Source organism: Mizuhopecten yessoensis, unplaced genomic scaffold (assembly GCF_002113885.1).
Source record: "Mizuhopecten yessoensis strain PY_sf001 unplaced genomic scaffold, ASM211388v2 scaffold10603, whole genome shotgun sequence".
Lineage (NCBI taxonomy): Eukaryota > Metazoa > Mollusca > Bivalvia > Pectinida > Pectinidae > Mizuhopecten > Mizuhopecten yessoensis.
Genome location: NW_018408629.1, coordinates 2,036,507 through 2,061,368, shown reverse-complemented (window position 1 = coordinate 2,061,368; position 24,862 = coordinate 2,036,507). Strand labels below are relative to the sequence as shown.

The 24,862-nt window shown below is 34.6% G+C and overlaps 1 protein-coding gene across 1 annotated transcript in view; it reads right to left on the bottom strand.

Annotated features, from left to right (window-relative positions):
* Positions 1 to 21,531, bottom strand: part of LOC110461389 (transmembrane protein 132C-like) — a 90,652-nt gene extending 69,121 nt beyond the window's left edge. The window contains exons 1-3 of the mRNA XM_021514839.1: positions 21,326 to 21,531; positions 10,837 to 11,689; positions 3,026 to 3,175 (exon numbers count right to left, since the gene is read on the bottom strand). Of these exons, the coding sequence (XP_021370514.1) occupies positions 3,026 to 3,175; positions 10,837 to 11,689; positions 21,326 to 21,383 (1,061 nt within the window). The 5' untranslated portion in view covers positions 21,384 to 21,531. The remainder of the gene's footprint in view (positions 1 to 3,025; positions 3,176 to 10,836; positions 11,690 to 21,325) is intronic.
* Between the last annotated feature and the right edge of the window lie 3,331 nt (positions 21,532 to 24,862).

The window sequence follows — 24,862 nt, the reverse complement described above, 5'->3', positions numbered from 1 at the left end:
TATCAAAATCCAAGATGGCTGCCTGTCGGCCATGTTGTTTATCCGATCAGTCTCAAAAGTTGCCCTGCACAGCTTAGGACCAAGGCAAACCTACATATACAATTTGAGAAAGATCCCTCTGATACTTCCCCAGATAGAGCGATAACAAACTTTCATTATCAAAATCCAAGATGGCTGCCTGTCGGCCATGTTGTTTATCTGATCAGTCTCAAAAGTTGCCCTGCACAGCTAAGGACCAAGGGAAACCTGCATATAAAATATGAGAAAGATCCCTCTAGTCGTTCTTGAGAAATAGCGATAACAAACTTTCACTATCAAAATCCAAGATGGCTGCCTGTCGGCCATGTTGTTTATCTGATCAGTCTCAAAAGTTGCCCTGCACAGCTATGGACCAAGGGGAACCTGCATATAAAATTTGAGAAAGATCCCTCTAGTACTTCTTGAGAAATACCGATAACAAGAATTGTTTACGGACGGACACCGGACGGACACCAGACGGACAACAGACCACTGACGCAGGGTGATTTGAATAGCCCACCATCAGATGATGGTGGGCTAAAAATCCACCTAATTAAGTTTAATAAAAAAGAATATCTTCACAAATTGAATATCTCAACAAAATGAAAATAGTAACAAAATAAAATGAATTGCCTAAATATAAACAGCACACTTTTTTTCAAAATGAATGCTCTTAACAAAACGAAACATTTCAAGGAGCTGTTCTCAAAACAACTGATTAAAGAAAAAGATAAAAAGACAGGATCGAAAACAGTATAAACATTGATTTTGCTTCCATAAAAATTTCTTCTCATGAAAAACAAACTTCAGTTATTTGCAACACTTTGTAAGTGAGAGATAATTTGTCTCGGGTGGAATGTTAAAGTAGTAAAGGTAACTTAGCTCTGGAATACCAGAAGTAGTAACTTAGATTGAAGGAACCAACATGTTGACAGTTAACGACTCTAATGAGAAGCATTAGGTTTAAAAAAGATTTCAAAAAAAAGTTTTACTATCTCGAACGATGAAACTGGCATAATAAACCTACATCTCTAACCAGATTTAGTTTACACTCTTCATCATATAAAGTAATTCTGCTTCACATAAAAATAAAGGTTGCCGCGGAAGTATTGTCAAGAAGGAACACCCTTTACTAAATCCAATTCAGACTTTATAAATTATCCTAAGCTTTACATTACATTGTAGGTTAAAAAAACCATTTTCCAATTATTCATTGCTTTAAACATTTCTAAGACAAATAATTTTGCATTTAGTACCTATTGACCCCAAATTCATATGTAGACTTTTCTTAAAGAAATCACTAATTAGTCGAACATTTCAGATAACATTTTTTCTTTGACAAACCAGTTGTAAGCTTATCAAAATATGAGAACCTCACCCAGCTGTTATTAGGCACTAGAGCCAATTGGATGATGTTGAGGAGGAAACTGCGGCTGGCATCAAGGGACTACAAAGTTTTAGTACAAGATTGGTCTATAGGATGTTATGTTAGGCCAAGAACCCACACAACACCTTATGTTTCCCTGAAAACACATGTACAGACAATTAGCAGTCTATCACATGCAGTACTAAAGGCGAGGTTGCAAGCACAGATCTTATGAAGTCAATTCATCACACCCCTTTTTTTTATTTATACAAAAACCAGATTGAGGAACAGGGAACAGCCGGATATGTTTACAAGGAATAACAGCTATATATAACATAGTGTTCTTTCATATACAAAAACACCTGTCACAGTGCATGTGCATTGCTTGCATAAATACAGATTATTTTGTAATAACCTTTGACAAATTTTTTAACATTTCACACACATATACTCTCAAAGCTGTTCATTAAAACATAGTAAAAAGGATTTAAAACATTTTTTTTGCGGTGATGCTTTTTAAGCCATAAATCTGCATGAACTGAACATACATCCTGCTTTTTTCATCTCCTTTTTTCTTTTTTAAACAAAGAGATTCTGAAAAGGAATTTTATCTCTTTAACTGAACGATCTATTTCTTCTCCTTTTTTTGGTTTAACTCTCATCTACATGAGACTTTTTAAAATATAGTTGTAAACTCTCATCTACATGACACTTTTTAAAATATAGTTTTAAGTTTCTCAAAGTGTTTTAAATACAACATTGAAACTGAGTACAGGGCCTTGTCTTTGTCTACACACTAATGACAGTATCACCTTCATCCTAACAGTATATAAATATTTTAGTACAGATGTATGTCGCATTCCTGAATAGCTAATGAGGTCAAACACACATTTCCCTATATCATGTTGTGACTACGCCTTGAAATTTAGAAAAGAGGACACAGAAACTCATTGATACTTGAATTTAATTGATTCTCCTGATGAAACAGAATGTGTCTAAAATCGTACTGCTTTTAGACAAATTTACTGAAAATTATCTCTTGGAAGCACTGGACTGTGTGGTTTCTGATTTCACTGATACCTAAACCCCTTTTCCTCCATCTGGGATTGATAGGTTAACTATAAGCTTGCCCAGTGGGCCAGTCAACATTGATGCAAACTGGCTCAAAGGTTAGAATTTTGCTGTCATAGACAAAAAGGTTATAGTATTTGAATATGGCCTCATTGGAAACAGGATAGAATTTACCTCCTATATAGTAAAAGTAGATACTCTTGCTTCCAGAGCCCTATATTATTACTTATATTACTTTTTGTCCTGCAATAAGACAAAGGGTTGGCATCTAATAACTGAAAAATAAAATAACATTACTTGAACATGATTATGTACACAGAGAAATTTTTGCAGCAGTTTAACTTCTGCCTTTTTATGGCCATACGTTTTGAGGGAGAATTTATCATGAGAGCGAATATTAATACTGTACACACCGTACTATACATTGTCTTTATATGAGAAAGGTGAATTTAACACTGGGGGAATGTGAATTTTACCAGTGACGGGTGAAAGTCTGACTGCGGAAAAGTTTCCCTGTAAACAATAAGTAATTTGATAAAGGTCTGTAATAGGGAGAACATATGTACTCACTTGTCGGAAGCCAAGTACTTTGCAATGTCATGTATCCGGGCGGTAACTGTTCCGACTCGCTGTCGTTCGTTGATATCCACATGGATCTGCCAGGGTCCATCCGCCTCTGCTATAGCGCCTGTAATCTTTAATCCATTCCGCACTTTAGCTCTGTGGATTAAAAGCGAGTTCAAATTCAACAGACTCATGACTCAATTTTTGGCAGGAACATGGTTTATTGGGCAACGATGCATTTTTATTTTGTGGTCATGATCATGAGACCAAAAATTTCCGAAACTTTATCGGAAACAAAACAAATATATTCTATTGAAATTTCCAAAAAAGAAAATGGAAGATAATGAACTTCCTACAATATCTGTTTTGAAATGTTAAGTTTGTTTGCTTGTAATAACTATTTAGGGTTTGATTGGTTAAACCTGTGGTAATACAATGCATGAAGATATATATATGGTGCCCACAGACTGGTGGACAGATGACTCAAGGGCCAGTTAACTCATTCACCTCCGAAGACACATTTGAACCCTTCCAATTCAAAGGTTGGATTAGTTCATCATGAAATATCAGGGATGAATGATGAGTTAAAAGTGCCATCACAACAATATATTGTAACTTGGACGAGGCAGCAAACTTTCCCTAGTCACATTATCCTGACAACTGCATGATCTACTGAGCTCTAGAGGTACATGTATCTACTGAGCTCTAGAGGTACATGTATCTACTGAGCTCTAGAGTTACATGTATCTACTGAGCTCTAGAGTTACATGTATCTACTGAGCTCTAGAGGTACATGTATCTACTGAGCTCTAGAGTTACATGTATCTACTGAGCTCTAGAGGTACATGTATCTACTGAGCTCTAGAGTTACATGTATCTACTGAGCTCTAGAGGTACATGTATCTACTGAGCTCTAGAGTTACATGTATCTACTGAGCTCTAGAGGTACATGTATCTACTGAGCTCTAGAGTTACATGTATCTACTGAGCTCTAGAGGTACATGTATCTACTGAGCTCTAGAGTTACATGTATCTACTGAGCTCTAGAGGTACATGTATCTACTGAGCTCTAGAGTTACATGTATCTACTGAGCTCTAGAGGTACATGTATCTACTGAGCTCTAGAGTTACATGTATCTACTGAGCTCTAGAGGTACATGTATCTACTGAGCTCTAGAGTTACATGTATCTACTGAGCTCTAGAGGTACATGTATCTACTGAGCTCTAGAGTTACATGTATCTACTGAGCTCTAGAGTTACATGTATCTACTGAGCTCTAGAGGTACATGTATCTACTGAGCTCTAGAGTTACATGTATCTACTGAGCTCTAGAGGTACATGTATCTACTGAGCTCTAGAGTTACATGTATCTACTGAGCTCTAGAGTTACATGTATCTACTGAGCTCTAGAGGTACATGTATCTACTGAGCTCCAGTCATTGCCAAGAAGAAAGTGTAGAAAGAGAAAATGATACAGGAAATCCCAGGTTTTGAGGCAATGAGGGCAGAGCATCAGTTTTGGTTTTTCTGTGTCTCCAAGAACTAGAAGATGGCAAAGAGTAGGACCTCTACATTTTGCAAGGATTTCCATATTACCAGTACTTAACTTATAACCAATCATGCTATGAAACACAGATAATGAGATACTGTTAGCCTACTTATATTACCTCACTCATTTTTTAGCGGAATCAAGGGGTTAAGACACATTAGCACACTCCGGATTAAGCGGATTCGCTGTACCTAACTTCATAGCGAAAATCTTGCACTCTGCAATAGACTCTCCATGCCAACGAACATGATGTTAACAAGCTTAAGGGCTGTATCAGAACAAAGCCTATTGATCAGTGAGCCAGATAGATTGAGTGATAACCTCAGAACAAAATATAAGTATGTATGCTGGTGAGTTGTCATTTAATGTCCCTTGTTATCTTGCATTTAATGGTTTGAATAGCCTGGACTACATTGTCTTAAATTAGCTGTGCAAATGAACTAAAGGACAAGATGTAGCGTGAAAGTCGCTATAATTAGAATACCGCTAAAATAAGTACGCTTACATGTAGGATATATTGTCCGTGATCCTGCAGAATGCAACATTCATTTCACGTAACAGACTTATATATTAAACATGGCCTCTAATGAGTTTAATCTTGGTTAGTATGGTATATACAATACGTAACCCTTGGTTGTACAACACACTATACCAAACAGTTACGGCATGCAATGCTATGATTTTACATTATACAATATAGATCTATAGAATCCTAATGGCAAAATCTTTCCTGGATCAGGTAAACAAACTGTATCTCAAGGACAACAGAATGAGATACATAAACATGTGGGTGGGTTACATGTGCAACTCTAGATCTCTGTTACCATTGTATATGTCATAACCTGCATTGTTCCGCTAGAGCAAACCATCCGAAATTACGCAAAACATTCGAGTCTAGACGAAATTAATAACACAGTAAAAAAATGTTCTGCGTATTAAAAATGTATACATGTATACACGTATTGCAAATGTTTTTATAACACAAGACTGAGTATTATATAGCGCTGTGTGAATATGTTACAGACATCATTTATCCCGGCTAATTTAAAGCTAGATGGGGCTGATCTATGCGTGTGATGCATGACTGAATCACAAGATAATTGCATTTACATTTCCCAAGTTTATATTACCAAACAAAATAATATGACAACAAGTCCAAATCGGTACCAATAATTGAAGCATTTAAACAAAACATCAAAGAGCTAGTCTGCATGTACTTGTGTTGTATGAATAATTGTGTACATTTTAACATTACGTACCATATTTGATACAATAGGGGGCCAGGTGCGATGAAAACGATCAGTGAGCTCAGACGACTTTCTCAGACACATATTTTACCTCAAGCAATATCCTGACTTTATTCCTCTTTTCTAAATTTTACCTAAGCCGAGACATAAAGGCCTCTCGTCCCTATCCCAATTGATTTCCCCTAAGCTTTAAGGATCCCTGTCCCACTTCACAGTTTTTTTCGTATATACAGTAACCTCCCCTTATAAACTTCCTCTTGGATATAACTGTAGCACAGTTTAACCCAGACATTTTCGTTCACCAGGTACATGTAGCTCAAACGGTGTGTTCGGTCTTTTTTTGTAATGCAGTTATCTGCTCTTGTGAACAGGTATTGATTGTTACGTCATTTGGTTGTGAGAGTAACGTCATAAATTTTTGAGAAAACAAAGTAATTTTCTCACACAAACTAATGACGTAACAATCAATACCTGCTCACAAGAGCAGATAACTCTACAATACGAAAAAAACGGAATAGAGTTAGTACAACAACCTGAATCCAGGGTTTGATCCCTAATCTAGCCTCACTGAATTTTTACACTCAGAACACTGTTGCTGATAATATTTTGTTTTTTATTTTGATATTTATCTTTATTAATTTTTATCGCATGAAAGTCAAAACAAAAAGTACAGTTTTCTTTTCAGAAATGATTTATCAAAGCTATCAGTTTCAACAATTAGTTACAGTTTTGGTAGGGGTAAAGGGATCCTTAAGGATTACATTGGTCACTCTATCAGTACATTATGTTCCAGGGCAGCTATATTGTTTTATTATTATTTTTTGAAAAAACAAATCTGACAACATCTATTTATAATAAAATTCAGTACAGAAAATATCTGAAATTGTACATAAGCATTTGACCAACAGTCAGAGTCTATTAGTTCATTACGATGCATTCAGTGATAAATCTATTTACGGGTCCCGAGTCCTATACTTACAGAATTTTGATGGTACATCTGTACTGGAAATACTGAAATTTAACTTTAACATGGTCGGACCCATTGTTTTTAGCAATACAGTTAAAAAGGACCCATGGAAATAAATTTTAGATTGATCATTGTACATTGTACTATCTGACAAGGAACATTACTAACATTTCACTTTATATTAAAATCACGAAAAAACTGAATTTAACATATAGAATATATCTACAAGATTATTAAAATATAGGTACATGTACATGTCTTTTTGTTCAGTTGGCGATTATCAAGGAACAAGAAACAGATTTATTTTTTATTTTGTCGATTGGGGTTTCTCCAGCTGTACATTATATAAAAACAATTGGAATCCAATTTATAATTAAGTATAATTTTTGTTAATTTTTTCACATTTGATTTACAAACTAACGTGTCATACCAAGAGAACTGTATTATGAGCACATGGCTATAAGGGAGTCCACTTCCTTCACAAGGTCAGTGTCGAAACCCCCTTCACATTTTCCCTTACTCTACTCAACCCAGTGCTAATGTGCCCAGTCAAAGTGATCAAGTGATTCATATAATTATACATAATCACTAGTATCGACAGCTTTTAAGTCTTTTCAATATTAAAGAATAGCAAGTTTTTTGTGGAATACAGAATTTAATTTTCTAGCATTTAAACTGAGTCAAAGATTGACAAAAAGACTTCTTTTTTTCAACGGAATTAATTTAGTGTGAAGACAAGTGTGGTGGATGACAGTGAAACAAACAAGCCATGTGTTTGATCTGCGGCCCAGTAAATTGTGTTATAGAGAAATAATGAGGAGCAGACTTCAAACAAGGCAGTTCCTCTGATGTGCTCGCTCTATATTAGAGATAGGAAGCTCAGCCCACCCCAAACCTCACACAAACCCTCCCTATTGTCAACAGCTTTTAAAATTCTTTCATTCATTAATGCTTGCTTTGCATATCTCAACTGATTCTAGCAAGCTTGATAGGGCAGATAGAAAAGACATCACTAGAACGATTTTCATCTTTTCCTTCACAGTTTTATGAGCATTAGGTGGCAAGTCAAGCGTGATCACGAAACTTTGAACGAGTAACATCATGGGAGCTCTCCAAATAGAAACTGCGTCTACCACTAGGAAGTGCCATGATTGACAGTAATAAATGTTATTGTAGCTGTCGAAAATTTGATCAATTTTTCCAATAAAATGTTGTATATTTCCGCTGTCTGATATCTGAGGGATCTTGCATGTCTTCATAAGGAAATTGGTCTGTAGGCAAGGAGATGGTTTCCATTCTTTGATCTAAATGGCAGGGGGACAACATTTCGTGATAAAATTCTTAATAGGAATTCCAACTCCACTGTGTCCAATAGAATCACATTCTGCAAAATCTAACTGTATTCTTCTTTTGTTTATAATGGTTCAAACAGTTTCATTTGAATATAGGTGAAACTCGCTGATCAAATTTACCAACTTTTTCCCACACGGTTGCATATTTTTGTGGTCATTTATAATTAGTGCATAGATATATTTTCATGATCCATAAATAATTTACCTAAATCCTATTTTTCTGATTTCTAGTTGTTTTACCTTTTTGATTTTAAAACATAACTTTCCTAAAATCTTTAGTTTTCAGTACCTCCCCCTGCATGTATTTTAACATTAATGTTTAAAACAATTTTGAAATTGATAGTAAAATTGACCTCAGGGTCCAGGAATACATTTGATATTAATTTAACTAATTGGTTAATTTCACAGTGTCAATGTCAGGGTGAATCCCTATCTATATAAATTGTATGTATAACTGATTAACAGAAATTATATGACCAATTAACTCCAAGACATAACTCTGTAAATTTTACATAAGCCTTAACTGGCTAACAACATGACTCAGCGACGTTTCACACTACTTTTTCAAAAGACTGATCTATGAAACTTACGAAATGAAACTGAAATAAGACAACATGGAAATAATTTAGTTGCTCATTGAATATTTCTTCTTTAATCAATTCAGTACCCGGTATGTCTGCCTGAAAATCATTTCTGACAAATATATTAATGAATTATTTTAATTTTCCACAATAATCAATGTGATATCATTCTGGTTGTCAAACACTGGTTAATTTACACACAAAAATTTGAACCCATGATCCAATATAGAAAACTCAGCATGTTGACCTACGTGTACAGCTACCCATTGCCTCAAGTCTGTACTGCAGTGACAGTAGACCTGCGATGTTATATAGCTATATAATATAAACATACAAGGTAAACGTTGCCTATCTCTGATCTTGTAGAAACCTTTCCCAATAAATAATGTGACTGGGCAGGTTTCCAGGAAGTTCTTCCCATGGGACATGCTGACATTTGAGTGTGGGCATACGAGTGGTAGTGTACAGGAAAGCACTGTTCACTAACTAGTCTGTCCCTCACTATACCTAGATACAAATAGCTTGTGCTAGCCATTCACAGAACAAATGGTTATACATGTATATATATATAGCTTGTGCTAGCCATTCACAGAACAAATGGCTATACATATATATATAGATTACAAGTGCTAGTCATTCACAGTTACTACTGAGTGTACATAGCTAGTGCTAGCTAAAGACAGCCATTTCCATTAGTGTGAATTTCTATATGACTGGTTCTAACCATTTGAAATCTAAAGATCTGGATTTTCACAAAGTTTAGGAATGTTCATGAAACTGGGACCTTGCATTTTTTGGTGTACATATAATATGTTCACAATAAAGATTGAAATGACACCAAAGCTACTTTTACAATTTTGTTTCATATTCGTATGTGGAACCAAATGAATCATTCGTTGGAGGCTGCTCTTTTAAAATGGCAAGCACTATCACTGATAGCAATCATTTTAAGTTCATTTTTTTTCCATATTTTGTATAAAGTGCCGACATCAGCAAATTACAGACCTGGAGTTGTTGCCCCTGCCATGTCTACACGGGCTATTGATTAGCTATATATGCACCGGTTATCAGATGCATGTTTCCCAAACCGAAGTAGCACTGTAAAGGAGAGCGACGTGCCACAAACAATCCAGCATTAACTCTTCCTACCGATGCCACCAAACGTGCAAGCTGCACACACACACAGCTTGTGCAGCACAGCCCGATCAATACACCGGCAGGCACAACTCCCTTCTGATGTTTGTTTGAAACTCAAAACCACAGCCTTTCTAATTAAATCCTTCGACCAGTTGATGCACGATTCTTATTTTAATTAATCAGACTTATAAATTGATTCAAAATCTGAATCAGTGTAATTTAGGAATCTAACTTTGTTTTTTGTAAATCAATTTAACGTATCGATGTCAAGAGTTAGTTCTTTTCTTTTTTTGTTTCCTTTTTTTTCCTCAGGTGGAAACGAGTAATTATAGATTTCTTAACTGGAGGCATTTTGATGCAAATAGACAATTTACCAATGGAATGACATCTGAAATTAACCTGGCCATGGGTTGTGTGTAAAATACCTCTCGAAGCATCATACATATATATATAGACCCGTATGCAACATATTTTCCACTTGTTCACTGAAGGTAAAACCTTTCTTACCTGTATGAGATGCATAAGTGGTATATCGCATTCACCTGTATGGTACATAGTACCTTTACCTGTATGACATACATGTTTAGTATTAATTCCTCACCTATAAGAGATTTCACCCTCACAATCACTGTATGACACATCTATATCACCTGTATGAGATAATTATATCACCTGTATGAGATACTTATCTCACCTGTATGAGATACTTATCTCACCTGTATGAGATACTTATCTCATATGTTTATGAGCCTCTTTTACCTGTATGAGTTATGTCACATGTGAAATTTTTTCACCTGTATGAGATACATTCCTTGCCGATAGGCAATAATACCCTGCTCACCTGTAATCAGATACCATCCTCACTACAACTACATGAAATATCAATCTCACCTGTAAGAGACAGGATACCTTCTTCGTCTAAATGAGATATATACCCAGTTCTCTACTAGGAGATAACTTTTCCTACTGTATCTTTTACCTACCTCATAACAAACACCTGAAGATCTGAGTTAGCCTCCAACTTCACAGGTATTTCGAACACAGACGATGGTGTAAAGGATTCCTTTGGCACGTGTATTAGAATATGTTGATCTTTTTTCACTTCAAATTCATTATCTCTATGAGCTAAAGACAATGACATAATATATTTCCGCTTGTTCGTCAATGAATTTTCAAATGATCGCCCAGGAACTATGGAATTGGAGGCACTGGCGCATTCCTGGTTTTGGTCGGCGTGCGAGAAGGTGTATGACACATACATCAACGGTACGCCCGTGATGTCATCACTGTGAAACCAATTCTCCGGGATAACTAAACTGGCCACACAAGCATTGTCTTTGTTGCTTAGAACACATAATGACGAAAGCTCTTGGTTGTTGAGCTGCGCGTACACATGCCCGCACCACATACGCGGCGTCGTACGAAATCCTGCCTTTGAGGAGGTGGAAGATTTCACCTTACCTCTACCTCTTGGTTTTAAACTTGTAGGAGGACTAGCATGAATTAAGACCTGTAGTTTCGGCCATTTTGGTGAAAGTGTTTCGGAAATAATGTGTGCACTGACGTCCAGATTGAACACAACGTCATGATGTACAAGCGATGGCTTGCTCATTGAGTGCGTGTCCAGTAATGTGTGAACCAGATCGTCCTGTATGACCTGGTGTACCTCGAAGGGCCCACTGTTTGCCTTGAGGTTGTAGTTTTCTGCTGGACGTGTAATAACAAAGTTTTCTTTCTTCACTAGCGGGTCCCATGGCTCGTTCTTGTGGTAGACGGACTTCAGGAAAAAGCCATCCACTGGACTGTCAAACTCAATCTCCACACTTTCCGCTAGCCCTGTAATGGAAACAACAATTGTCATATCATGTTAAAGATTTAAACTTAGATCTATCTACAATCAACAACCCGCCATTGCACGTAATGATAAGTCTTGGCAAAAACTCAAGAAACAAAACAATTATGAAACCCAAACAATCGAAAAATTAAAGTGGAATTATAGATTATCACAATGTGTTTTCAGGGTTCGTGAGCACAATTTTCTCATCGCAAACACGTGGACAAAAACTGAATACGGAAAAAAAATCCGCCTGATAAAGTGTGAACATCAAGTCACATCCAGTATAGTACTGGAAGACAAGTACCCGTAACACCTAATTTGACATCATAAAAAACGATCAGATTACAACAAAAATTCAATATGAAAGACAAACATAGTAACATTTGTCGTCATTTTAAGAGATACTTTTAGGACAAAATGTGTAATTTTGCAAAGCTTGTATGTTGAAGGTAATTATATATATATATATACAACTACAGAGGATTTCCCTTCCCTTTTTACTTTTATAAAACTAATGGAAAATAAGTCATCGGCTCAATATATCCATCATGGTTATTGTTAATCACTTTCTTTTCATATCTATCTATTTTGCAAACTATAACTGTATGTTTCATATGTGAATTCGAAATTCACAATTGTGAGGATCCATGCTATTTATGTTTCAGTACAATATACATGAAAATTTCTAATACAAAATGGAGTCTTTTCATGCATTAGCGTGAAAAAAGATTTCTCGCAAACGTAAAGTGGCTTACAATATACCTGAAGCATGAATTGTGTAATCTGACCAAGAAAATATTGCCTAATTGATTACTGGTCATTTTAATTAGCAATATGACTGTATTATGTTACCGGATCTGGACATCAAACAGATATATTTTTATTTCTCTCCTTATCTGTCCGCCCATCATTCGAGGCCAGATGTTATCCAATCCAAGCCTGTTGATTCACCGGTTTTATTCATATAATTAATGACCATTAATTTCAGTTATTACATTTTGTCAGTAAATGTGGCCTTCTTGCCTCCTGATATATATGATCCGATCATGCCGACCTCGATTTTATCACTAGTTCAAGATCAGACAACTCTAACATGATCCAACTACATGGAATTGATTCAACACCAGCCTCCGAACCTATTCCCACACCTCACCTCCGATTAGTACTAATGAGTTTGAAATGGGCATACTGTACTTTACAGAGTGTGATTTTGTCGATAAATCCATATTAATTATCACAAATGTTTTGAGAGAGCCTCTTTGAGTCATAGCCAGAACATCAGTAGTCATTGATTCCAAACGCCAGTCCATCGAGTCGGAGTTCAAGATTAACAACTAAATACAGGAAATTGGAAATCATTTTATCAAAAAAACATGGACTAGTGAGTCAACCTGCAAGAATCTGAAAGTGAGGTAAAATAATAATACTACTTTATGAAGTGCATGGTTTTCCAGAGCGAAACGCAGAAAGGAGGTAAAAAGAATGGCACCATGATTCCATAATTTGACCATAATGTGAACAAATCAAAGTGCTTATAACTGTAATAGATTGTATACAAAAACCTCTATATAATGCCCCTCATTTCATTTGCCATCTTGCTGTCCACCAACATATTTCAATGTCTTTTTTTCTCTTTTTCCTCTTATTTCCCTCAATTTATTGCCAAACCCCTTTATAATGCCAACAGTTCTCTCAACAAATGATGGCAGTATAACAAGGTTTTAGTGTATAGGATCCCTCACCTGTAAAATCTGTTTAGATGATATGTTACCTTTATATTATACCTGTATCACAATTTGATGCGCTCTTGTAGCATGTGTACCAAAGATTGAAATAATACAAGAAAACAAACAGAAGTTTTCATACCCTACTCAGGAATACTGAACTATTTTTTGTACAACTGATCTTCTCCTTCACTGGCTAGGAATAAAAGAACTTGTCTTTCATTTTTGTTATTCAATCTTAACTCGTTTACTATTGGGATTTTTTTTTATATAAACGGACAGACAGCATAATCATATAATGCTCCATTTCTGGGGACATATAAAAACACTGTTCCATATCCCAGACTCTAGCTGTGTTTTAAAGTACACTGCTGTGAGCATACCCAGGGAAAAAAATGGGGCACATTTGAGGCACATTGATAAAATATGAGTCCAAACGGGGCACATTTGAGGCATGTGGAAGAGACCTAAGTCCAAATGGGGCACATTTGAGGCACATTTATAAAAGTAGAGTCCAAATGGGGCACGTTTGAGACACATTGATAAAATTTGAGTCCAAATGGGGCACATTTGAGGTATACTTTAAAAATACCCCAGAAGTAGAGGTACATTTTAGGCACCTTTTAGGCATGAAATAGGCATGTCTCAATGTACCTTTTTTAGCCTGGGATATACAGGTCTCTTAATTCCAGATACAAACTTATTAAAATTTCACAGACCAGAAGAACTTTAAAGAGATACACATTTCATAAATCACCGTACAAATAGATATGTATAATTTTGTTGTTCTCTTCCAGTTTAGAGAGACGTTCGGCCAAATCAGACACATGACAGGAAAAAGAGAGGGAAAATGTTCATGACGTGATTACTCATTTGAATTTAATTGGGGAACAAAGTGAAAGATATCATATATACAATTGTATATATATATACGTTTTCAATCATGTCTGCAAGTTCAAATTAGCAATTCATACATCCTAGAGTGATGATTGGCCGTCGATAGTTCCTGAGACACAGTAGTGACAGGGTACACATCATCCTGACAGAGATGGAGTAGGCCGGGAACATTTTTATGATTCAAGTTTAATTAGGAAAGAATGAAAGATAAATGCATTTTAAATGATATCAGGTGTGCGTGAATTTAAATGCATCCATACATTGGCTGTCAATAACAAGCAGACAGAGACATCAGCGACTTGACAGCCTTATGGCGATGGAGAAATTGGTGGGGGATCGTTGGNGATGGTGTATTATAGTGAATGGGCCCTGTAGTGTCTTTGATGTACACAGACAGTGTGAATAAATGATTGCCACAGCGACACAGGATAATATTTTCCTGTGATAAATAATTCATAAGGTACAACTCCTCTACACCTCCAACACATGTGCCATATGCCTTTTTATTGGCTCACCCACTGGGAGCTTATGTCAAAGAGAAGTTTAAAATCTGTTTTCTTGGGAAATAAACCTATGAATAACTATATTGAATGAATGTATAATTTAAATTCATGCATGTAAGTTTCCACTGACATAATAACAGAACTAGTCTGTGAATCTTGCTATAAAATACAAATAATGCATTAGAATATCATTATGTTTCATTTTACAATCTGTAGGTATATTAACTGTTTAATATATATTTAAGTAGTCAATTCAAGGTATATTAATGTATATTATATAAATTTATTCATAATTTGAAAAGCTTCATTTCACTCAATCAACTATTCTCATGTAAAATAAGAACATTTTTTTATGCGAGCTACGTTTATTTTATATTGGATGCTGTCGTATCTACATAGATCTACAGGCCTTGCACTAAAGATGATAAGAGTATGCAAAGAGAGCATTTACAAAAACAGGTCAGTGGCATAGCAAATCATTTTTCGTAGTGTATGCTTACAGGGGGTCGCGTAGCGCCGAAGGATGGGGAGGGTATTGGAGGAGTTCCCATAGGTGGAAAAAACACAATTCTACGAGGCCCTAGAAACAAACTTTTGAGATTTTTCAATGTGTATTGACATAACAACACTATTTTATCAGAGTAAAATTTTTAAAGATTTGTTTTTAACCTATAGATCCTTTTTTTATAAGTGATACAGACGGTCCATATAAATCTTTAAAAAAAAGAAATTACAGTAATAAAAATATATGATTGAAAAAAATATCTTTAGTGTATGCTATGCATACATGTATACTACACCACTGCAGGTTATAGACCAACACAATAAAATAACCATAGACACCAAGATGGTGATATTGTTCTTGATACAATATTCAACAGAACAGGCCTATGCAGTGATGTATATGGGTGGTGGTACAGGAATATGTGTGTACTGGGGTGTAAAGATCATCCCAGTTCAGGTGTGATATTGAAAAACTACAATTTCATTTCAACGATGTTCCACACAGTCAGAACTTAAGTCTCCTTAAACCACTATTTTTTTCTGCATGGATAAACGTTATTTAACGTATATATTGGTTTACATATTTAATGCTGTGAATCCCAGCTATCAAAGATCAGATTCAAGAACTTGCATGTATTCATGAGTGAATCCACTTTGGTTTGGATCATTGACGACAAGCATTATTTGGGGCGGCATACAAATTGACATTTTATTTTACAGATATATGTCCCCAAGTGTACAGGTCCACAGGTTCTACTTATTATTTCTGTATTGACAGTATTTTGTATCGACAAATCATTAAAAAAAATCAAACTCAGGATCAACATTCTTTCAGATAATGGTATGTAATTATAAGGAAAACATGACAATTTACAAACTTCCTAATCTGAATTTAGAGCTTTAAATATCAGTACTAAGTAGGCAGTCATAGTAGTCAATATCATAAAACAACATTGATAAGTTATTGAATGACAATGAATGTATGTAATTTGTTACCTTGTATGTATACCAGGTATTCCATTTTCAAGGTTTCGACTAAATATAAATATTTTTGGAATACATGTTCACATTAATGAATCTAAATGAATGACTCTTCAAACTGGATCAGACCAAACCTAATTTTCTGAGGTTTTTTTTATAATATAGGTGAAGTGGATTTTTCTTAATGAATAACTTTTTCTAACTGCATCAAATCAAACCTAATTTTCGGAGTTTTACTTATAAAATTAAAAGTATGTTTGAAGTAAGGAGGATTTTTTCCAGGGATTATAAAGACATAAAATTGTGTTTGGCCTAATTACCAGGAATTACTGCATATTATACTATTCTGGGTAAAGGTGAAAAATTACATTTTTTCCTAGGTTTTGAATTTGTATGGTACATTTTTCAACCTGTTCCATCATGCAGTCGATGAATATTTTACATTGTGTTGTAGGTAATTGATCAAATTAGCATTAAATCAGTTTAATGCAGGTTTGTCATCGGAGCTATCTACATATATATATATTAGTCAGATCAACAGTATCAGTTACGTAGTCACAGCTGCCAGGCTGCGAACATTTATATTACATAACATAGATCTAGAGTTCTATTGTAGATACATGACCACTGTGTTCACACACCCTAAGCTATTTCAAGCTAAATTTTAGCCACTCTTTACACACACCCTATATATAATGCTAAATTTTAGCCAGTCTTACAAACACCCTAGCTATGTCATGCTAAATTTTAGCCAGTCTTACACCCAAGCTATGTCATGCTAAATTTTAGCAAGTCTTACACATACCCTAGCTATGTCATGCTAAATTTTAGCCAGTCTTACACACACCCTAGCTATGTTATACTAAATGTGAGCCACTCTTTACACACACCCTATATATAATGCTAAATTTTAGCCAGTCTTACACACACACTAGCTATGTCATGCTAAATTTTAGCCAGTCTTACACATACCCTATATATAATGCTAAATTTTAGCCAGTCTTACACACACACTAGCTATGTCATGCTAACTTTTAGCCAGTCTTACACACCCTATGCCATGCTTAATTTTAGCCAGTCTTACACACCCTATATATAATGCTAAATTTTAGCCAGTCTTACACACACACACTAGCTAAGTCATGCTAAATTTTAGCAAGTCTTACACACACCCTATATATAATGCTCAATTTTAGCCAGTCTTATACGCACCCTAGCTATGTCATGCTAAATTTTAGCAAGTCTTACACACCCTATGCCATGCTTAATTCTAGCTAATCTAACACACACCCTGTTTGTCATGCTAACTTTTAGCCAGTCTTACGTATACACACACTCTAGCTATGGCATGCTTAATTTTAGTCAGTCTTACACACACCCTATGTCATGCTAAATTTTATCCAGTCTTATTCCTCCTACAACTAAGCTGTTCCTCACACTAAACAGTATTCCTCACACCTTCAAGTTAAACTAAAACAGCTAGTGTTCACTACTACCACTAAAAGAATATTCATCAAACATTTTAAACTGAAAAATCTGGAAAAAAAGCAAGACCAAATACTAGCCAAGAAATAAGTATAAAATCTAGTTCATGTGTGTGTGAGAAAAACTGAATGGCTCCGTGTAATTTTACATTGCTTACAGCAAGATGGTACCATTAATAAATTAACAATATGTATGTTTTAATATAGGAAACAACATAGATATTTGTTGGGGAAACAATTAAGTGGAACACTTAAAATTGTATAAAAATAAATATATTGAAATACATGTACCTACTTTGAAATAAGAAAACAGTAGATTATTATTAATAAAGTTAGAGGTACATGTAACACTGCCTCAGTTATAGTCATTGAAAAAAATAAGAGAGTTCCCCTTAACAGCTGTATATGGGGGAGATAGCATGACTTTAAAAGTGCTTGCTTAAAATGGTACACATGTACAAAGATGATGGGTAGAGCAGGCATAATGATTCTTGGTAGGTAGAGTTACTAAAAAAGCATGCATTCCCTGATGCTCTTTAACATTTTGGAATAACAATTTTCTTTTTGATTTTTTTTCTGGAAAACTTAAAAGGATACATCAGTAGAAAAAAAGCCGTTCAATTACTGTCTGCGCCCTTCCGTAACTTCAGTTTTTTGAAACACACCTGATTCTGATGTGTGTCCTACATGATAATGACAGGTAGGATAAAAGAATTCTTCAGCATACAGGTGTACAACTATACACAGCCTAGACCTTCTAACTGTTGGCTAATGATCAAAGTCATGTAACCATCTCTTTTGTATACTATGTGTAAATAATAGCCTACACTCAAAAGGAAATTTATCTTTTTAAAATTTTCCACACAACACTGAGCCCAAACTGACAAGGTATAGAAGTTGGAAGTGATGGCCTTTTAATGAAATTTCCTCTGTGTCTTTTTTTCTCAATCAGCTACAGTACATGTATTCACTAGTAGCACTTGACGACATGGTATCAGTTTATTCCTCGACAAACTCGAGATATTTACAAACAGCATACCTACCAAGTCGCAATATCTTTCTGATATCGTAAGAAAATATTATTCTTAATCTTATCAGTACTTAACAAGAAAGTGGCTCCTAAGGTAAACATAAAACTCTGAAGGTGATAATTTGCCAGGATCAATCATTTCATAAATGTAGGAAATTCATATTTGTGTTAACAATGATAACCAATTTATGTCTGTGTCCACAAACACCCAACAACTGAGTGACCTGGTCAGTAGTAACTGACCCAGTCTAGGTTCACATAATAAAATTGATACCTGTATGTACTATATATATATACAATATACATGTAGACCAACAAGTCAACATGCCAACTTTAGAACCAGCTGGATACAAACAAACAATCAAAACAGTTTCTCTGATAAGATTAAAGGTTTGGAATGTTTCATTACTTTGCCAGATTCAAAGTTTGGAATGCTATAAAATTATGTTAAAACGTTTTGCACAAACAGTAATTTACATTTTTTTGGTGTTTTATTGACATCTATCAACTTCAGCAGACTATGAACATCCAGATTAGATGCAGTGCATTCAGCAGGTCGACAGTCCTTGGTAGCCTCAGACAACGATGATCAACATGTCATTGTAAGATAAAATAGAAATATCTATATATTTGTTCAGTGTCTGTATAGTATAATAATGCACATATCATTAATCATATGTGATAATGGCCTGTACATTTAAATTATTTATATTTTTTTATTATTTTTTTAATTAAGCAACATGTATAAAAAAAAATTGTCAACAAAACTATGTCTCACCTATTCATTTTCATTGAACTTATCTGACCTTTGACCTAGAAGTGAGGGTCAGTGCATCACCTGCATGTAGAAGTGCACCGCAGGTGAAGAAGACCCATTACTTATACAATGTCTGTTCACTCGAAAGGAAGACACAATTATTATGATAATGATATGAAAAAAATACCTTCACTCCCTATCTCTTAACTATGATGACGTTTTTGCTAATTTATCAATCATTACATCCAGTCTTTATAATGACAGTCACCTAGGTGTCATTACCATACAGTCTTATTTGAACCACGAATGATGGATCATCTAGACTAGCTATCAATCATTGTACCATCTATTGTCTATTTCAAAGCCTCTGACAAGTCATCGATTAAAGATCATAAAATGAAGATTTCTTCATGTATACCCTTTTATCTTTAAATAAATAATTCCTTATCATATGAAATTAAATAGTATCAATTCCAAGTCATGCAAAAACCATGAATTGATAATGCAAAAAAATAAGGATTACATACAACCTTTACAAAGTGTTCTGCATGAACTAGAACATACCCATTTAGCTAAAACATATATGGTTAAACTGATAAATCTATGTTTTTTCTAGTACTTTTTTGGTCCATGGTGATAACATCTGTGTACATTAGAAAACAAGACAACAGATATACTGTAGTGTACATATATATATATATCTTTGTTAAACAATAAACAGGTCCAGTACACTCTGCTGATTGAGCTATATAGCTATAAAGACCTATATAGCTATATACACCTATAAATTATAGCTGTATTGAGCTATATTTTCTCAGGTTTCAAATTTCATTAAATTAAAGCAAAGTCGCATAAAACAATAAGGTTTATGGTAATGTTGACTACAAAGAGCATACAGTTAGATGTTTATTTTCATTTTTCATAAATGTAAAATTTCCATTTTTTTACATCATTAATTTTTAGAAAGAATACTTATATTTAATGTCTTTTGTTATCAACCTAATGATACAATCTTCTTTTAAAAGCGACTTTGTTTCGTTTTCCTTACAAAAGAAAATCACTTGAAAATAGCTCAAAAGACCTATTTAGATAGGTCAATAGAGCTATTATAGGTCTTTACAGCTATATAGCTCAATCAGCAGAGTGTAATGGACCTGATAAAGTATACATGTTATATTTATATCTTAATTGTAGCTCTATACAGTAGTTTATTTGATAGACAGTTCTATCCAGTAAGGTTGTTTTAAAGAAGATAACATGTTTTTCTAATATTTAGTCAGGAACTTTTTTTTTTTTACAATTTTAAAGAAAACATAAATATCCAATAATCCGTACCTATCAATAGAGAATGTACGTGTAAGTGACTCCATTTATAAAGACAACAATGTTTGATAATAACCTGATGCGTGAATTAGCTGTCATAAACACTGTACCTAACTGCTTTACTGTCAGCATACCATCACACGTGTATACAGACGGTCCATATTTCATACGGGCCCTCTGCCATGCAAATTTCCCTCTTGATAAATTTCGTGTGTATTTTGTAAACAAATGGGTTTACACGGGTTTTCAACACATTTCGATTGTTGAAATCGCCAAACAATTACTAAACATAACGTTTAATTATCTATGGTAACACTTGGAGATGATATGACTGACAAAATGTTAACATGGCAAGAAACATCTACAACGGTTTCTCAACCGATCATTGATCGTGAATATGAAGTCGGGATTCTGCGGTGAAATTTCACTTACCATGGAGCAATCCCAACAGAAATATCGCACCGATTCGATCTCTCCACGGCATTTTCATGGCCGGAGTAGATAAATTAATGTTGTTCCTACATCGAATCCACTTTTAAAACTCCAGTTGTAGCGAATAATGTCCACAAGCACCGTCAACATACATATGCCTGTTGCTGGTGCAATTTCAGCCCATCTTCGTCTACCATTATTGAAGAGTTCAGACAAATAGTGCATCAGACTTTGTATATTCATACGCAAGAGTAATATTGACGTTTCCGTTGTAAATGCGGCGTAACAACACTACTGAGCACCCAATTTAATAATAAACGCATTAATAAAATCAGCATGTGCCATGTCAATCACACAGTTTAGACTCGATCAACATTGTTATTTTGCGAATAGCGAACTACATTTTGTCTTGACCTAGATACTTATGTGTATTGCAGAGGGTGTGCGAAGGCTTGTGTATTGCAAAATGAGGTCAAACTAGCCCCATCCATAAGGATGGGACACTTGACGTCGTAATAATTAAGTCTGCATTTTTTAAAGTTTAATCCCCAGTATAAGTTAGTGTTATGGTCTTCAGTTATGTTTTTAATCTAATTTTCGGTACAAAATAATCTTAATGAATTTGTTTCATTTATTTTTTAATATCAATAGCTCAGAAACTTGTCATTCGATGCTAAACAATGATGAATGATACACAATAATGTATCATAAGTATTTCACGTAACCTTATTCTATGTTAATTAACGTTTATATTATCATCATATTTATCCGTTTATTTTACTTAAACATGAGTTCATTTGCCATATTTTACGGCCAAATTGAACATTGTGTCCTATGGAAATGACGCCGAAAATTACTTTATATTGGGATGAAAAATGATATCTTAATAAAATAGCCAAATACCAGTAGACAAGTGTTTCACAGTATAATTTTCGAACTGGATTTAAAATCTAATTAAAAGATGACGCCGAATAAAGTCATATTTTTTTATTTGTAGATAAAAGCAAATATAATACAAGTATTTTTGTATTCTTACTTAAATTTTACCGGTTGCAGGTTAATAATTATAACTTCAAAGCTTGTTTTCTTCAAATAAAAAAAGTTGATGGTTATAAAATGAACATTTTAATAATTAAGTGTCTTGGCACAAAAGCAACGAAACGTGGGCACTTTCAATAATCTTCGGTATTGGGAGTTGCCGATATTCTACCGCATGAACTAATTGAGCTAAAATGACGGCGGTTTTTTTCTTGTTCTATGACAATTTGTTTACAACCTCGAAGAGGACCTCAAGATTTCATTTTCGTTCCTTTCTGTGTTGGTCTGATTTATATATGTATTTAAACAGACTGTCTCATATTTAACTAACAGGGATATTTTTTACATTTACCGTACAATGTTAAGGAGCATGATGCGGGATCATATTGAATTAGCTGTTTCACAATTTATTGCAATATTTTTTTTACATAACGTCTTTCGGATCGGGTGCAAAATTTTCGTAACTACAAGAAAAACACCTTTCATGTATATGTAAAAACAGTGACACAATCTTGTTAACGCTGTTTTAGAATAAAATACTGTTTTCAATATCGACTTACTTGTAGTTAGAAAATTATTTATCTCAGAGACATCAGAGGTCCTTTTGAAATGTTCCTATTTCAATCGGAGCAAGGGTTCCTCTGGGCTCTATTCTTGGGCCACTGTTGTCATAATATATATAGTAACGATATTGCGGGTATTGTTTATCGAACCTTTCGACTTTCTGCAGATGATGGCTGCATCAAGTTATCTTTATCTTATTTTGAAATTCAACAAATTTTTAATTGGGACCTAGATATTTTGAATACTTGGTCTAAAATGTAGGTTTTTAAATATTTGAGAGAAAAAAACACGTTTATTTTATAAGTCGTGCACTTTACAGTGTCTAGTTTAGAAGTTTGGAGGCACGGTAGTCTAGTGGTAGGACGCTGGGCTCGTGACCGAAGGGTTTCGGGTTGGAGTCACAGCACGGCACTGTGTTGTATCTTTGAGCAAGATATGTTACTCCGCTTGTTCCAGTCTACTCAGCTGTAAATGAGTACGTGGTTGGGCAGTGCTAGAATATTGTTGAATTCTAGCTGTGAGCGCCGAAATGGCAGCACTGGCTGTATGCTCCCCAGTGAGTTGAGAAAGATATTGGCTGGTTGTAAAGGCCCTATAACCACGGATAATAATTTGTGAACCGGTTTGAGACGACCTATATAAGAACCTCGAATTATTATTATTAATAAAAATAACTGTTTTGGAGACTTTATAAGACATTTGTTTCTTACCAGTTTTATTATATGAAATGCGTATGAGTTGTGGAATGGTTGTACTTGATTTGAACATGCTTAAAGTTAGAAAAGTATCCAAAGAGAAGCTACTCATAACTGGAATTCGTTCCAATACACGTATTTTAAAACACTTATATCACCAAAGTGGTCTAGAATCTTTCCGAATCGAAGAAAAAGAAAATAAATCGAACTTTTTTTTACACTGTATGTATACTTTCTACCCTTATTTTCTACTCTCCAGAGTTGGATAGCCTTCTAAAATTCAACACGATCACAACACTTCTTGTGTTAATTCAAAACCTTCAACTTCGTCTATTTATATCATGCAGATTCGAAGATAGTGAGGTGAATATTTTGCATACAAAACTCCGGTTAAGTGTATTTCTCTAATTTATGACTTCTTTAGAGCGAACCTTATGGATAGCACTGCTTGCAATGGTGGACACCAATCTAAGAATGTAGTTCATAAGTTTTGAGAAAGTCAACTTTTTACAAATGAAAGGAATCTTCTAATACAAGATTTCAATATTTTAAATGTTGAGTTAGATTTGGATTTCATTTTGTTTGGAAATCCACAGTTGACCGTGGAATTATATACACATATGTTTAGATATGTTAGAAATTTCATCAAACATTATGTTTAAACTAAATTAATGCATCTATAAATGGAAAACATATTGAAAAATGAAGTTGACAAAAAATTGTTATGACAAATTATCACAGTTTTTCCTATGCACACCCCCTTTAGGTGTTTGTGTTTTCACTGACATAAGCATAACTACAAGCATAACTACATACGTAATATTAGTTGACGCAGTTGCGTTCATAAAACAATATTTACATTGCAATTATGATTTGACTGAGTAAGTTATTTGTGTGACCGTGGTTAATTTCCTATATATTATTTTGTCAGTTTTTATCAAGGATATAGTAACATATGACTGAAAATATGAATGGGAACTCATTAATGAATCATTGTCGTCATAATGCCTATGACGTCATATAGGTAATGTTTCACACCATTGAAACTGTTTGTAGATGGCTGCTCCTGTTTATTTCAGTAAATTATATTGATGATGAAATGTCTGACTTCTGATTTTATTTGTTTAATCAAGTCAACTTAAATAATGAACTGGTTTTAGAATGCAATCAAAGTCACACATTGATTGCAGGTAAAGAGTGCTGTTCTGCAGTTTACTGGTAATTTAATTGTTGTTCATAT